At 39.1% G+C, this 16,825-nt stretch overlaps 3 protein-coding genes and 1 long non-coding RNA gene across 4 annotated transcripts; 3 read left to right on the forward strand and 1 right to left on the reverse strand.

Annotated features, from left to right (window-relative positions):
* Window positions 1-5: 5 nt before the first annotated feature.
* On the forward strand, window positions 6-4,690 carry LOC108889436 (neurogenic locus notch homolog protein 1; the record flags this gene model as incomplete). Its single annotated transcript, XM_018685869.1, has 4 exons — window positions 6-176; window positions 299-446; window positions 541-638; window positions 724-4,690. Coding segments are annotated over 4 exons (1,935 nt in total), but the record flags the coding sequence as incomplete, so codon positions are not given.
* Window positions 4,691-5,163: 473 nt separating this feature from the next.
* LOC108889438 (microfibril-associated glycoprotein 4) lies at window positions 5,164-7,063 on the forward strand. The gene is made up of 5 exons (XM_018685873.2): window positions 5,164-5,381; window positions 5,485-5,682; window positions 6,159-6,255; window positions 6,367-6,534; window positions 6,660-7,063. Exons 1-5 carry the CDS (start codon window positions 5,379-5,381, stop codon window positions 6,920-6,922), a joined length of 729 nt encoding a protein of 242 aa, XP_018541389.1. The 5' UTR covers window positions 5,164-5,378; the 3' UTR covers window positions 6,923-7,063.
* On the reverse strand, window positions 6,931-8,964 carry LOC108889437 (retinol dehydrogenase 8). The gene is made up of 6 exons (XM_018685870.2): window positions 8,830-8,964; window positions 8,570-8,731; window positions 8,272-8,451; window positions 8,084-8,177; window positions 7,739-7,922; window positions 6,931-7,632 (listed from the first exon to the last, which is right to left on the reverse strand). Exons 1-6 carry the CDS (start codon window positions 8,924-8,926, stop codon window positions 7,423-7,425), a joined length of 927 nt encoding a protein of 308 aa, XP_018541386.1. The 5' UTR covers window positions 8,927-8,964; the 3' UTR covers window positions 6,931-7,422.
* LOC127139563 (uncharacterized) lies at window positions 8,881-14,923 on the forward strand. The gene is made up of 4 exons (XR_007809777.1): window positions 8,881-9,001; window positions 12,607-12,706; window positions 13,595-13,656; window positions 14,532-14,923. It is a non-coding gene; the product is annotated as an uncharacterized LOC127139563 (long non-coding RNA).
* Window positions 14,924-16,825: the final 1,902 nt, after the last annotated feature.

Genomic DNA, 16,825 nt, shown 5'->3' on the forward strand with positions numbered 1-16,825 from the left:
TTGCTGCCCAAACAGACCGGACTGGTGAGACAGCGCTCCACCTGGCAGCCCGGTACGCCCGTGCTGATGCTGCTAAGAGGCTGCTGGATGCCGGTGCAGATGCCAATGCTCAGGATAACACGGGACGTACCCCACTACATGCTGCAGTGGCTGCAGATGCACAGGGTGTCTTCCAGGTAAACAAACACATACTAATCATTGGCCTCATCAGAGGTAGAAATGCCTATAACTTATTTTAGCTCATGTGTTTTATACTTATAATTCATAACATTGAACCCAATTTTTACCAACCTCCTAGATTCTGATCCGAAACCGAGCTACAGATCTTGACTCCCGTATGTATGATGGCTCCACTGCACTCATCCTGGCTGCACGGCTGGCAGTAGAGGGCATGGTAGAGGAACTCATTACTTGTCATGCTGATGTCAATGCAGTAGATGAACTGGGTAAGTTTGTATCCTGATGCAGATTTTCCTGTGTGATGATAATATTTACTGAAACCATAGATATGTTGATTTCATTATTTGTCATCTCTTTTAGGTAAATCTGCCTTACACTGGGCTGCTGCCGTTAATAACGTGGATGCCACTGTTGCCCTGCTAAAGAATGGCGCAAACAAGGATATGCAAGATCTCAAGGTATTACATCTACTTACAGTGTAAGCACACTTTCAGCATAGAGATATATTTGTATTTAACATAGCCTCTGTTCCGCTTTTTTCAGGAGGAGACCCCTCTGTTCCTTGCAGCCCGTGAAGGTAGCTGTGAGGCTGTGAAGGTGCTGCTGGCTCACTTTGCAAACAGAGAGATCACAGACCATATGGACAGGTTGCCAAGGGACATTGCTCAGGAGCGTATGCACCACGACATTGTTCAGCTTCTTGATGAGTACAATACAGTAAGAAGTCCCCAGGGCCACGGAGGGGCTGGACACCACCTCACTGGGGGACACACTCTGTCACCTCTCATGTGCCCTCCCAGTGCCTTCCTGCCTAGCCTGAAGAACACCCCACAGGGCAAGAAGAATCGTCGGCCTGGGGCCAAGGGTTCCAGCCTGGGAGGCCAACATGCTTCCAGTCTGAAGGATTCAGTCAAGGCCCGCAATAAGAAGCTGACCTTGGACATGCAGAGTGCCTTACTGGAGAGCTCAGTTACCCTGTCCCCAGTGGACTCACTGGACTCACCCCATGGGGGAGCTAGCAATGCTGGCTATATCACCAACCCCACTTCGCCTGTGGCCATGCAGTCACCAGGGCTCTTCCACTCCTCCATGTCTGTTCCAAACACCCCAATGGTACATAGTAGCATGTTGGAGGGTGGTGGCCCTTTCGCTGTGTCTCTAGCACAGCTCAGTGACCTGGGAGCTGGAGGGATGTCCTTGCAGGGACGTGTTTCCATGGCTTCTGATGTCAACCATGGCTATGTGCTGAGTTCAGGCCAGATGGGGCTCAACATGGGCATGGTCAGTCCCGTCAGTGTGCCCTTTGACTGGCACAACCGGATGCCCCCTTCCTCCCAGTGTGGTCAGCAGGTGGTGAATCTTGTGCAGAGTAGCCAGGCAGGCATGCACCCCCAGAGCCCAGCCATGCAGCAGCAGAGCATGCTGATGCACCAACAGCAGATCTTCCGTAATCAGATGCTTCAGCCCACACCTGTTACCTCCACACCCACTATCAGCCCAGTCAAGCTGCCTTCCATTGCTGAGCAGCAGCAGCAGCAGCAGCAACAGCAGCAGCAGCTCATCAACCACACCATCACCAACCAGCAGAACATGGCCCGCATGGGCACCTCCACCCCACCGACACCCCAGACCTCACAACCTCCACCATCTTTTTTCCAGCAGCAGCAGCAGCAGCAGCAGCAGATGCCTCAGCAGCCCTCTCAGCCCCAGCCTCCTGCTCAGCCCCCACAGTCAGCCACGCCAGCAGTCCAGCCCACTCAGGCTCTGCCCTCCCAGCCTAGTAGCAGCACTGCAGGAACGGAGGATTACCCAACCCCTCCCTCCCAGCACAGCAGCTACTCATCCACACTAGATGCCACACCCAAGCATTACCCCCGTTTGCCCCCTGAGCACCCCTATCTGACCCCCTCCCCAGAGTCTCCCGAGCCCTGGTCCAGCCCCTCTCCTCACTGTGTCTCTGATTGGTCAGATTCCACACCCAGCCCAGCAGTTGCTGGCCCTGCCCAGACCCAAATTACTCAAATCCCAGAGGCCAATGGCAAGATGCAGGTGTTTGCATGAAGATCCCATGGCCTCTGCTTGAAAAGGGACCTGGGGTAAAAGAATTTGTTTGGACTGGCTCTTGGGCCCGTCTGTGTTTATATATGTCAGCCTGTTTCCAAGATTTTCATTGGATTTGGATTGACTATGTTTATCACGAGGACCGTCTGCTAGTGATTTTTGCAGAGAAAAAAAGTAAAGGGAAATGTGTGTTGTCTGAAAAAAAACAGCAGACAATTTAATGAAGTAATTCTGTCACAGATGGACTTGTTTTTTATTATAAAAAAAAAGTATATGAAGAAAACCAAGTCTTTCATTTCAAAGACTTAGGGACGCTCTCCTGAAAACTAACAAACATTTAAAAAGTAGATAAGAGAAAAAAGTTAAATGTTGAAGGGAATTCATTTATTTTTATTTATTGTTTTTATCTCTCTGACCTGCTTTTTTCTTTAGGTTTTTGTCACCCTCTTCTGTCCCAGCTTCTCACATAATGTGCTACTCCCTCTTATTTTATACAGACCACCTACATTTCTATTTTGCCAGAGTGGCTGGTGATGGTAAAAGAATATAATTCATGATTCAAACCAGTTAACAGACAGAGAGAGGAATTTTCACCCCTCAACTGATATTTATTCAGGCCAACAACAGCTGGTAAAGATGATGAACTGGTTCTAGCAAATATGTATTGAGAATTGCTCAGCAGTAGTGGTATGTTCTGATGTGATTGAATTGTGGAGATTGATTACTTTCCATATGAGTATTATAAATAAGAATGTAGATGAGTGTCTCTAAAGCACTTCAAGTGACCAGCTTGGTAGGGCTAGTGTGGGTAAAATACAACATTTAACTACAATGGATATTTATAATGTATGGGTGGCATTTAATCTGTGGCAGTTTTACTTATGACATTTCAAAATAAATGAGCAGAGTAAAATTTTAGGCTGAATGCTCCCATTTCAACTGTAGCTTCTCACTGACTCTACAGGACTTTTACCTCCAGTTCTACAGCTACATTCACTTTAAGAAACAGTTTCAAACAAAGAATTGTTTGCCTAAAATCAGCCTCTCACTGCCCTTTTTAGTTTATGTATTATTTTTGTTTGTTCCAATTGTTTTATACTCTGTATATTTGTGGAAACCACGGATACCTTTTTTAAACATCACTTCAGATGTACTAAGCTATGCTTATCAGCTGCTATTTTATATCACTCTTCCCTGCAAACATTCCTACACTTTGCCTTTCTTGTTGAGTCTGGATGCTGTTCATTTCAGCAGCATCCAACACAGAATAGAACTAGATGATAGACCGGTGGAACTTTCATTTGTTGAGGTCGCATCATGTCCTTCACTGGACTAAATGGAAACATTCCTGGACTATACGTTGCAGTTGAGGTATCGTCGACTCTGTAACTTCGTCTCTGGTAGTGTCCATGGTGGAGAACTGGTCAGTGTGAGGGTGTGGCTGCTGGGCTGGGACTGCTTATGCCCTGTCACTCCTCAGGGAGGTGTTTTATGGCATGCAGTGGGACAGTTCCCCTGCATCTACAGTAGCTTCCAGTCCAGGGGCCGTGGAGTTGCATCTTAAGATGACTGTTAGAAGAGACTGAAGTTAAAAACACTACTATGTAGTGCCGCACCCTTTAACTTTTTTTTTAAGAACAAAATTCTGAGATGACACTCCTAGTCATCCAACTAACATCTTGTGTAATGTCTGACCAACTCTTTATCCTGACATGACCTGAGCGTGTAGGATAGAGGTCATCCTCTTCCTTACGTACTATGGACATTTGAGCATGAAGTCAATTGATAATAGTAGAATTTTAAGAAAATAACCTTTGCATTTTCAACTTGTGATGCCATGAACAGAAATGACTAGACCACCACTCTTAGCTACTACTTTTGTGGCGACCTAATACTGCCCCTTGTTGTGTCATAGACTGAGTTTATCTTTCATTCATTGTTTTAGCCTGTTCACTGTAGACTCAGCCACTGTTCTGTCAGACCTGGGAAACATGTTGTTGTTCACAGTCCAGTTAAAATTTTACTTACGAGGAAAACTGTTTATTGTTTGTTTTTTATTTTTATATATATATCTGGTCTTTTCGATTTCCCTACCAGGTCGCACTAAGTGTTTTGTACATTTCAACCTCCCAACTTCTGTTTGTAAATATGTTTGCTCTGGGTAGATCTTTGCTTGAGAAGTCTTATGTTTCTAAAATGATTGTTATGTACTAAAAAGGACAAAAATAAAATGTACTTCATTTAGCATTATTTGAAGCTGAGGCTGTGACTGATATTTTGATTGGTCTTGTGTTATTAGAACAGTCATAGATATTTTCTATCATTAATTTCAATACTTGTTTAAAAGTAGTTCAACATCATTGTACATAAAACTTTTCCACAGTTTTTCTTTCTACAGTCAAAAGTTGTAAAATAAGTTACTTATAATAAAAACTGTAGGGAACTACAATTTTGTGTCCTTGTGTCAGTGATTGTTTCATATTTTAAAGGAGGATGTTCATTAATTCAGGTCCTCATCATCAATCAACTATGAGATGCAGCTAAGATGAATTATTCAGCAGTTTTATAGTCTGATATGTTGCTCCATTCAATACAACAGCTTGGTGATTCAGAGTTTGTGGTAATATTGTATTGGACTGCATTATTTTCAGAATTGCCAATTGTTTTGCATATAAGCAACAGCCTAAAAAGTCACAACAACAACAAGACCTGTCTGTATCAACATAAAGTACATAATAAGCTTCATAATATAAATATTTGTTTTAAGGTGATCAGGATCGTGTGTCCATGTGTATCAATTGTACTTGGAGATGGAAAAAGAGGGTTAAAATAAACTACTCCTCATTCCAATACACAGCACTCTTTCCAAATAAGTATACACTGAGACCTCTCATCTTATTTTTAGCTGTGACCAGCCAATGGTATTAGGGGTTACACAACACCAAGAAAATCAACAAGGCCTTAAAGTGTATAGGCGTTAGCACACAGACTAGATTCCTGATTATTTCCTTGATGTTTTGCTTTCTCTGTAAATTTGCCATACAGGAGATTAATTACGGGAGCTGTCAATGATGATGCCAAACTGCCAGAGGATACCCTTCCACGGATCACCATGAAATTACTACATTAGAGCAATAATGGTGAGTTTGGTGAGACTGATGCAGTTTACTGTATTTTTTAATTAAAATACCTTCAGAGGAAATATTTCTGGTGCTCAGAGCAGGTTTTGTGTTTTGATTGCAGGGTTCTCTTGTATTACTCCTTCTGATCCCAGCAGCAGTCTGCTCTCCAGTGTTTCTTCCAGTTGACTGCAATGACTTGTACAGCAGAGGTTTTGGTCATAGTGGGGTGTACAGCATTTACCCAGCGGGACCACTCTCCCCTATTCAAGTCTACTGTGACATGGGCTGTGAGGATGAACCTGATGGTGGTAAATGGACGGTATGTATGTTTATTATTTATCATTTAAGTATTGTTCATCAAATATTTTATTATACAACTTCAGTTTATTTAGACATAATTTCCACTGCAGGATATTTTATTGTACTTGATGTCTTGTGTTAGATCAGCAAGAATATTTTGTCTACCTCTTTGTCAAGTTAGCCAGCACATGTAGCCAACTGAGAAACCAAGTAGTATTAGAAGTGCAGAAATTATAGCTACAAACAGAGTAAATATTGGACCTGTGGATTCAGTTTACAGTGGTTTAGCTACAAGGCATTTGGTTTGTTAGGCATAAACTGAGTGAAAAGGGGGGAGGGGGGTATTTTATATTCTTGTGGCAAAATTCACAGTGGATTTCTATTTTTTGATTGACTAGGGGAGGTGGGTGGGCTGTTTGGAGGATCATTTCAACAAAGCATACCTGGTAACAGATTATATTGGAGCAATGCTTCTAACAACAGATTCTACTGCAGGTCCTCCAGAGAAGGAAGGACGGCACCATTAACTTCTACCGTGGATGGGATCAGTACAAAGCTGGATTTGGACAAGCATCTGGAGAATACTGGCTGGGTAAGAGTTGGAATTAGTGATTTACATTAGTTTGACTGTGTTGTTTTTGTGTGCATAACTTTTCTCTGAGGTGCCTTTGTTCCAACCTTGTGTAAATGTTGGTTCTGCCAGGTCTGGAGAACATTCACCTCCTCGCACAAAGGAAGAGCTATGAACTGAGGATAGAAATGGAAGACTTTGAAGGGGCAAAGGCTTATGTCCATTATTCCTCATTTGGTGTGGGTCCAGAGCAGGAGGGCTACAAGCTTAGTTTTGCTGGCTTCAAAGATGGAGGTGCTGGTGAGTCTAATTAATTGTGAAACTATAGCTTAGGTCTTTGTACTGAGTCCAAGGCTCAGTACCCTTCAGCCAACATCCCGAAGACCTTCAACCAAATTTCTTTTTCTTTTCTTTTTTTTTTTCAGGAAATTCACTAAGTGAACATAATGGTCAGAAATTTTCTACATTTGACAAAGATCAGGACACTCATGCTTCCAACTGTGCTAAGACCTACCTGGGAGGATGGTGGTATGGAGAATGTCACAGTGTTAATCCCAATGGTCTTTACTTATGGGGCAGCTCAACCTATGGGATTGGAATCAACTGGGTGTCTTGGAAAGGATATGAATATTCTCTGAAAGCCATTGCAATGAAGATAAGACCCAAAAATAGTGACGTGAATAAGTAAATCATTACTTTTATGGTTTCACTGTGTTTAAACGTCATCATGCGCAGAATGGTGGGTACTATTATACCTTACTTAATTCATTTTGTGGTAACATAACAACACATATTCTTTGTTAGAATCATTACAGCACAGTGAAACATTTATTTGTATTGGTTTTATTTGTGTGCTCTTGTTTTCTTAACAGTCAAACAGTCTATTATACAGTATATACCAGCACAAATCTATAGGAAATTGAAAAAAATTGCACAGCAAGAAAGTCCACTCATGTCATGTGCATATATACAGAACATAAGGAATTATTATTATTATTGTAGTCACTGTCTCACACAGACAAAATCCAGTGGCCCTGATCCATGTTCATTGCTGCTCAGAGGCAAACTTCTGTCACCATACAGCTGGACAGGCATAGAAAATAGTGACAACAAGTTATACATACTACAGTGAATCACTGTCTCCTTAAGAATAACATTAATAGTTTGTGCAACTTGACAGTCAAATCTTTATTTCTTGTCTACCCTCCTCTGCAGCATGCGCAGCACCCCAAGAGTAGCATTGAACACACTGTCATGTTTAAAGATCATCTTATAAAAGGTGTCCAGAGGCAGGCGTCCAGTTGGATCTGCATGCTTCAGTGCAGTCATGGGCATGTACAGGCGGTTGGTCTGGTGGCGCAGAGGAGGGTCCTTGGCTGTGATCACTTGAACTGTTTGCTGAAATAAAAATTAAGATATTTTAACAGTAGAGGGAACATATTCAACACATAGCCAGTTATTTTTCATGACCTTTTAAACTCAAATAGAAACTGTCGTCACTTGCCTCGGCCACTTCCTCTGGTGTCTGGCCTAATGAGGCAAAGACGTTTTTTGAGTACGGCAGGTAAATTTCACGGAAGATTCTGGCAGTCTCCTCATCTGTCCCTGATAGATCCATCTTCTCAGCATCTTCATACACTTTCCTTTCAAACTCTGTCACCACAGGGCCAGGTTCCACTAGAGTAGTCCTTATGACAGAGATATGAAAAAGACACATTCAGAACCACTGCTCTATTTCAGTCGACAAGTTGTAAAATCTCACCGTTGTGGGCTTACTGAGAAGTTTTAGATGTAGGGTGGCTGCATTAAGTTGTTACAGCAGATGCATTTTTTCAGGACATGTAATTACTTGATGTGAAACTTCAATGCTTGCACTGCCAAACTTTCACAAAATCCTTCAACAGCAAATTTGGAGGCAGAGTAGACATCATTGAACAGAAGCCCTGTGCAGAAATATAAAAGAACCTGTCATCAACCTCTTAACTCAATTTTAATTGTTAGCTTCCTCTGTAATTTAACTGACACAAACAAACACACCCTGTATTCCCATGACGCTGCTCATCACCACAATATGGCCGCTCTGCCGTCGTTTCATGTCAGGCAGCACCTCTTTCACCAGGCGTGCCAGCCCAAAGAAGTTTGTATCAAAGAGCTCCTTCATGGCAGCAATACTTTGGCACTCCAGCGGTCCAATCATGCCAAGGCCTGCGTTATTCACTGTAACAGCAGAACAGCAGAACAGCAGAATATCCCATGTTATTATAGTGCTATATAAGCTTGCAGAGAGAGCTTAAACTCACTTATAAAGTGTGTTTGAAAATGAGAGGGGACAGACCAAGAATATCCACCCTTCTATCTGGCAGGCTGTTGACACACTCTCTGATGGAAGCTTCACAACAGGCATCTAACTGTTTGATTTCCAGGGTTTTGTTTAAGGAACCACCTGCTGCTTTTTCCAAGGCCCCCCGTTTCCCAAGATCCCTCATTGTGGCAACCACTGCCTCAGAGAAACAATGAATACAGTGTCAGTGATTGGGGCTATGTCTATCATCCACTGTATGTCATGTATTTGGTGGAGGAGAGTTAATCACTGACCTTTAAACCGTCTAAGCTCATCTTTAGCCAGCCGTGCAGCCACAGCCAAGCCAATGCCAGAGGAGCACCCGGTCACCAGCACCCTCCTGGTCCCCATGGCTTTTTGACCTCTGATCCCAAGGCTCAGGAGGATCCTGAATACTCAGTCAAAAACTGCTGAGGAAACAGAAATGTAAGTATTTTCTCATGGTTAACTGCCAGGCACAGTACATTAGCACAGTAACAACAAGCGTCCAAGCCTTTCCAGTCAGTAAAAAAACAGCTTTGCAACACTTAAGTCCATCAGGTATTTGATCAGAGATTAATATTGGCTCTAGTCTGATTTATGTCTCCTGGAATGTTCAGCTGCTTTAAACAGCAACTCTGATGCTTGTTCCAAACAGGCCTTTCATTCACACTTCAACCTGGTGACATGCATAATCGCAGCAAGCATTTATGTGAAATACCAAATTTTTGTAATGCACAACCTGATAATACAGAATAACAATAACAATTATGGGCCCACCATGTAATTAATGATTATGAAAGCATTCATTAGTAATTAAAATCCTAACTTAGGTATTCAGTTGCTTCCATGATTCAGATCTTTATCGTGGAGCCAAGTTTTATTACTTACAGCCTACCACTGGGGAAGTTCATCTATAACAATGCATCACATCTTACAATTAACTGCAAACTGTAGCTGCAAGACAACTGTAGTGGAGTAAAGATTGGTGGAGTAAAATAATCCTGTCTGGAATACAGTTAAGTGGTATTATAGCAAATTATGATACTACAGTACCTAAAACTTGTGGTTAAGCACAGTACATGAGTAATGTCCTGAGTTACTTCCAACAGACTATTTCATCCAAACTGCACATACACTGTAATCATAAACTCACTGTAAACCGTGAGTGCTGCAGACACTGTAAATCCCCACAGGACGAATTAACGCCAAGTTCAGACTTAAAGGTCTGTGAGTCTGCTTCTAGGTGGTGCTGTAGTCTACCGACCTGTAAAGCGAGCAGCGCGTCCTCCACGGCGGCAGATATGGGAAACAGAGATTGTAATAAACTCGCTGACCGTTAAACTAACGTTGCTGCAGCACATAGAGGAGGGACACGGTCAAGTCACAGCGGGACACGCGGCGACTTAAGCCCCGCGATTACCTAAGTGGGTCACACAGGCCAGCTCAGTATGTGGGAGTTGTAGTTCTTTGAGTCACATCACGCGTACATGCCCGCATGCCATACTATGGGATATTCACCACAGTGTTGAGTTATACTTTAAACTACATGTCAGTTGATGCCTTAGTCACATAGCTGGACAATGATTAGAAAAGGAAACATCATTTATTATTGTTATTATTATTGTTATTATTATTATTATTATTATTATTATTATTATTATTATTATTATTATTATTATTACAAATGTATTCTTGACTGCTTTTACACTATCATAAACATAGGGAACATGTTACAGTATTACATAAATACAATAATTAACAATAACAACCACCGGGGGGCAGTAAACACTCCTGATTCTTCACCAGCATCAATACTTACACAATATTGCACTATTGATTAACCTTTTAAAGATCTACCCTGTAGGAGGGCAGAGACTGATCTGAAAACCAGGTTTCTTCTTTGTTTTTCCTGAAGAAAATTATGGCATGTCAGATCAAATGGTGCAGGCTGCTGAAATGCTTCAGCAGGGGCACTAAAGCTGCTGTAACTAACTACAGTATACATATATGTTACAGGAACATGTTCATTAACTTGGCTTTTACAAATTACATGTGGTTTATGTCCAGTTTGTCAGAAAACAATCACAAATAAAGGAGTGGTATCTTCAGATTTTGTGCACTGATGATGCATCTGGCGCATGCTTCTACGCCAGATCTTATAATACATCTAGGCCTCTGTCCTTTACGATGGATGTATTTTAAGACCAATCAGAAGCGGTTGCTAGGCGGACCAGAATCGGCTGGCCAATCAGCATTTTTCTGCCAATGTTAGCGACGTATGTCGTCATTGGCCGCAAGGTGTGGCCATGAGCGCAGAGAGGCGGAGAAAGGAAGTCGGAAAACAGATTTAAACCAAGTTTGAACCACTACTTCTGTTTGCTAGTTCTTTGAGAAAATGTCCTTACAGAAGAAGCCTGTATGCTAAAACAAACTCTGGAGCTGCTTTTTCTTCGAACAGGAGTGAGACTGGACGCTGAACACACCTGGCGCGAAAGTAAGGCACATAGTTAGCGGCTAGCGTTAGCATTAACATTATCGGAGAGCGTTAGCATTAACGAGGAGCATTAGCATTACCTTGTAACGATGTTTAATTCTATTTCAATCCTTTATATCGGCCTCTTCGTTATATTCTCTTTGTTATTTTGTGTTCCATCCCGAGGCTTGTACTATGAAGCAAGTTCATCATACCCAGGGTATCTTTTCGTTATCTGGCTTCTCTAACCCTAACAATCACAGTCTGGCTAAGCGGTCTTACGACGCTGGTTATCAACTCGTCAACCCATTTCTCGAGCGCGTCCATGTGAAAGAAGTGCAGTTGATTGTTAGTTATTGATGTGGTTATTATGTTATGGCTGATTGGTGTAAGTTACCATGGCGATTTACCACTATAAGAAGTGAACCGCTGTTTTGAGACTGAAAACCCACAGTTAAACCTGAAGTTACCGCGCTAACCACAAATCCTGCTTCATAGTACAGGCCTCAGGCCATTTAACGTTTCTTTGTAGTCATTTTGTGTTTCAGTGTTTCAGTTAAGGATCTCATTGTGATCGTTTTGTGACTCCTCTGTCATTTTGTATGTCTTTGTAGCTTTGTGGTAGTAATCTGTCCATAGCAGTCCATTGATCCCCTCTTGTGTATATTATTGATTAGAAATTTGTGGTGACTTGAGACTTATGTGAGTTCAGTTTTGCTCGAAAACTATAACTCTGTGCTCCTCCACAAGTTTTTATGCCTCAAGATTAGGCCGCAATGTATGAGATGAGAGTGCTGTTAGAAATTATTATAGAAACTATTTTAAAAATTGCTTTTCTCTCTGAGATCAATGAAGTCACATTATGGTAACAAAATTAATGTATTCACCTCAAAACTCAGTGTGATTGTCAAGGTTCTAGTGTTAAGTTTCCAGTGTTGTATTCTTCTACACTGTTCAAGTTTTGGAGGTGAACTATTCTGTATTAATGAGGTTATTTGTTTTTCAAGTGTCCAGGTTTACTCTGTCAGCTAATTATTAATGCTAGTAACAGTGTCATTATTTAAATCCTTGGTATTTAATGAGTTTAGTATTGAATATAATAATACCTGATTAATTGCATCTACAAACTGTGAGAAAATAGTACTAGTTATAATTTTTAAAAATTCACTGTCAGTTAATTTTCTGCCCGTGGAGTGAAGTATAATTAAGAATACCACAAGTTACCACCCTGCTTTCAAAAATGAATTTAGATGAAAGTTGTTATTATGCATTTCAGAGTAATATACATGATTACTCCAGTTATTAGTTGAAAGACAATTAATACAGAAATTTAAGATAATCATTTCAGTTCATTTTTCCCAAATATTTATTGTCATTGATTCTTAAAGGTGTGATGCTTTTTTTGTCATAGTCAGTAAACAGAGCATTTTCTGGGACACTCCTCTAACTTTTGGAAAATGTTCTGGTTCAGCTGTAATGTTGAATATTTATGTTTTGAGGTTAAACTGTTGATGAGGAAAAGGTAATAGTGTATTGATAATTTTCCTTTGTATGCTTCTCTTTTTATTTCCTCCAGGTGTCACCACTTTGTCCAAGATCACAGAGATGTCGTCCATGATCACAGAGAGTCTTCATACAGTGAAGAAGTTCTTTGAAACTAGGACTGAGGCCTCCAGGTAATACACAAACAGCTTTACATCAGCTGTCCAACACAGAGCACTGACATTAAATTATATATCTTCAGTAAGTGATCTGAAGTCTGAAGTATATCATAAGAAGACATCACTCAAGTTTATTTACATAGTTTATGAATGTACAGTTCAAAGAAAATGAAGAATCCTCAATCAGCTTGCTTCCTGATTAGCCAACGCCCCGTTCCATATGACAATATAGTGTGTGTGCTCAGGATTTTCGATCATAAATATTGATTGTTTAACATTTATTGATCCGATCATCTTCAGAGCAGATCAGACGTGGTAAAATCACAGAAGAATCCAGCAAGATAATTGTTAGAACCAACCTGTCTGTTTGCTTCCCCCTCTCTCTGCTGCCTCCTCTCTCACATTCTTTCTCCTTCTCTCTGTGTCTCTCCCTCTCTTTTTTGTCTCCCTTTCCCCCTTTCTCTTTCTCCCTGTCTTTCCCTCTCTTTCTTTCTCATTAGCACAGTAACTTAATTAAAATTAACTTATTCAGTTCAGCATCACACTAGAAACTCATTTTGCTTCATTTTGGCTTCTACCAACCAAATTTAGTTCAAATTGTAATTGACTGAGAAACAAACATCAGCATCCATGCTGTTGTGTGAATATCAGGAGCTGGTGGAGTCAGTTCTCCAGTCAGAGCAGCGTCTTCAGTCTTTGTGTATGAAGCAATTTAACTCTTGGGACTAGTTCTGATTAGTCCAGAACCAGTTCATCCACACTCTGGTTTCATCATATATTTAGTGTCTTTTACTTTTCTGTCTGACAGTTTGAAGTTCAGTAGCCAGAAACTCTCTGTGCTTTCGTTTTGTGTTAAAAGTCACATCTTTATATTAATATTTGTTGTGTTTTTTTTTCCCACAGGATTCAAACTTCCACCATTAAATCACAGAGAGAAGAGACAGATGTCAAGACATTTCTAGAAGGTCAGTTTATTTTTTTCAGTCTGACTCTGTTTGACACTTTAAAACCTCTTGTCTGGAACAAATTAAAGCTGCTGTAATTTAACAGTTTTAATTAGTATTTTCCAATGACGTAGCTGCTAAAATAAGTTTTGAAAAATATATGTATATACATATAACAGAAAAAACATAGTTTAAAGTAAAATAGAAATCCTTTTAAGAAATAGGTTTCAAAAATAAGTATAAAACTTTTAATAAATTTAAAAATAAATTCAGAACCTTAAAAAAATAAAGAAGCATCTAACCCATAAAAAGTTAAATATAAAACCTTAAACAATAAATCTAAAAAACAGAAAGTGTTTGAAAATATTTTAAAAACCTTTTAAAAAATATTTAAAACTAAAAAATAAGTACAAAACTGTGTCTGTCTGTGTAAAACTGTTCAAAAGTTGAGTATAAAGTAAATATAATTTATATTTATTAATATTACTATTATTAATATATTTTCAAAATATTTAAAAATAGGTCTAAAAAATAAGAGCAATGACAATCATGACATTTTTCTAAAAATAAAATGCATTAAAACTATGTGTATAACATCAGTTTTCGAGAAATCGAGAAATGCAACTCAAAATAATTTTATTCCAGACAACATTTAACAAATGACAGCAAAGATAATGACACTTCATAGAGCTGGTTAGGATTAATGTAGTTATGAGCACAGGTGTTTAATAAAGACATATTAGTCTTGCGCCCATGACTACATTACAGATGGTAAAGAAACACAAAGTGTTTTTACTTGGAAACAGGAAACCAACACAGTTTACAGCTGTTAGATGGTGGAGATCTTTTATCTAATTAACAGCTTCGTAACACTTGTTTTCTTTCATCCATTTCAGGTCGTCAGCTGCTGTCGTCTTCTCCTCCTGCAGAGACAAGAACACGTGTTAATCACACCAACATTTTTGACCGTTTTTGATACCCATGACATGCTGCTCAAAACAAAGAAACTATCTTAAAGCAGCTATCTTACATTTGTTATCCACAAACTCACACTTCTACACCGTGTTTGTGGGTTTGGTTAGATTTTGTGTTTGTCATTTCAATTTGGTATTTTGCTATTTCAAACAGTGCATTATCAGTACTCAAATTCAATCTATTACTGTGGACAAAGTGTTTAGAATTTTTACATATTGTTACATTATTTGATATAATGCCTTTTTCTATTTGTGCTGCTGCAACACTGAATTTCCATGCCGTGGGACTAATAAAGGATTATCTTACTACTGAAGACTGGTCTGTTTAATATTGTGTGAAAGTGAATATTTTTAGCCAGAGCCCACTTGTAGCTGGAGGTAAGGTTTTTGACACCTTAATATACCATGACATTTTTTCATCCCTCACTATACTATGACATTTTTTGATGGTTTTTCACCCCTCACTATACTATAACATTTTTTCACCATTTTTGATGCCTGATGGTTTTTGATGCCTTACTATACTGTGACATTTTTTGACCATTTTTCACCCCTCACTATACTACGACATTTTTAACCATTTTTGACGCCTGATGGTTTTTGACGCCTTACTCTACTATGATATTTTTTGACCATTTTTCACCCCTCACTATACTATAACATTTTTTCACCATTTTTGATGCCTGATGGTTTTTCACCCCTTACTATACTATGACATTTTTTTGATGGTTTTTGATCCTTTACTATACTATGACCACTTTTGATGCCTTACTATACTATAACATTTTTTCACCATTTTTGATGCCTTACTATACTGTGACATTTTTTGACCATTTTTCACCCCTCACTATACTACGACATTTTTTCACCATTTTTGATGCCTTACTATACTATGACATTTTTAACTATTTTTGACGCCTTACTATACTATGACATTTTTTGATGGTTTTTCCACCCCTTACTATATGATATTTTTTGATGATTTTTGATGCCTTACTATACTGTGACATTTTTTGACCATTTTCACCCCTTACTATACTATAACATTTTTTCACCATTTTTTGATGCCTGATAGTTTTTGATGCCTTACTATACTATGACTTTTTTTGATGGTTTTTGATCCTTTACTATACTATGAATTTTTTTTTGATGATTTTTGATGCCTCACTATACTATGACATTTTTTGATGGTTTTTCACCCCTTACTATACTATGACATTTTTTTGATGGTTTTTGATCCTTTACTATACTATGACCACTTTTGATGCCTTAGTATACTATAACATTTTTTCACCATTTTTGATGCCTGATGGTTTTTGATGCCTTACTATACTATGACATTTTTTGAACCATTTTTTCACCCCTCACTATACTACGACATTTTTTCACCATTTTTGATGGCCTGATGGTTTTTGATGCCTTACTATACTATGAATTTTTTTTTGATGATTTTTGATGCCTCACTATACTATGACATTTTTTGACCATTTTTGATGGCCTGATGATTTTTGATGCCTTACTATACTGTGACATTTTTTGACCATTTTTCACCCCTCACTATACTACGACATTTTTTGACCATTTTTGATGCCTTACTATACTATGACATTTTTGATGGTTTTTGATCCTTTACTATTCTATGACCACTTTTGATGCCTTACTATACTATAACATTTTTTCACCATTTTTGATGCCTGATGGTTTTTGATGCCTTACTATACTATGGACATTTTTTGATGGTTTTTGACGCCTTACTATACTATGAAATTTTTTTTGATGATTTTTGATGCCTTACTATACTGTGACATTTTTTGACCATTTTTCACCCCTCACTATACTATGACATTTTTTCATCATTTTTGATGCCTTACTATACTATGACATTTTTTGATGGTTTTTGATCCTTTACTATACTATACACCACTTTTGATGCCTTTCCTATACTATAACATTTTTTCACCATTTTGATGCCTGATGATTTTTGATGCCTTACTTAATACTATAACATTTTTTCACCATTTTTGATGCCTGATGATTTTTGATGCCTTACTATACTATGACATTTTTAACCATTTTTGATGCCTTACTATACTATGACATTTTTTCACATTTTGATGCCTGATGGTTTTTGATGCCTTACTATACTGTGACATTTTTTGACCATTTTTCACCCCTCACTATACTACGACATTTTTTCATCATTTTTGATGCCTGAT

Source organism: Lates calcarifer, unplaced genomic scaffold (genome assembly GCF_001640805.2).
Source record: "Lates calcarifer isolate ASB-BC8 unplaced genomic scaffold, TLL_Latcal_v3 _unitig_1554_quiver_1839, whole genome shotgun sequence".
NCBI classification, from domain to species: Eukaryota; Metazoa; Chordata; class Actinopteri; family Centropomidae; genus Lates; species Lates calcarifer.

Excerpts from the sequence above, each read along its gene's own strand:
- LOC108889438 (XM_018685873.2), top strand. Across the intron at positions 5,683-6,158 it reads CTGATGGTGGTAAATGGACG|GTCCTCCAGAGAAGGAAGGA; the intron begins GTATGTATGTTT and ends ATTCTACTGCAG. Across the intron at positions 6,535-6,659 it reads CTTCAAAGATGGAGGTGCTG|GAAATTCACTAAGTGAACAT; the intron begins GTGAGTCTAATT and ends TTTTTTTTTCAG.
- LOC108889437 (XM_018685870.2), bottom strand. The coding sequence starts at position 8,926 with ATGGGGACCAGGAGGGTGCTGGTGACCGGGTGCTCCTCTGGCATTGGC. Across the intron at positions 8,178-8,271 it reads CAGCGTCATGGGAATACAGG|GGCTTCTGTTCAATGATGTC; the intron begins GTGTGTTTGTTT and ends ATTTCTGCACAG. Across the intron at positions 7,923-8,083 it reads GCATTGAAGTTTCACATCAA|GACTACTCTAGTGGAACCTG; the intron begins GTAATTACATGT and ends CTCTGTCATAAG.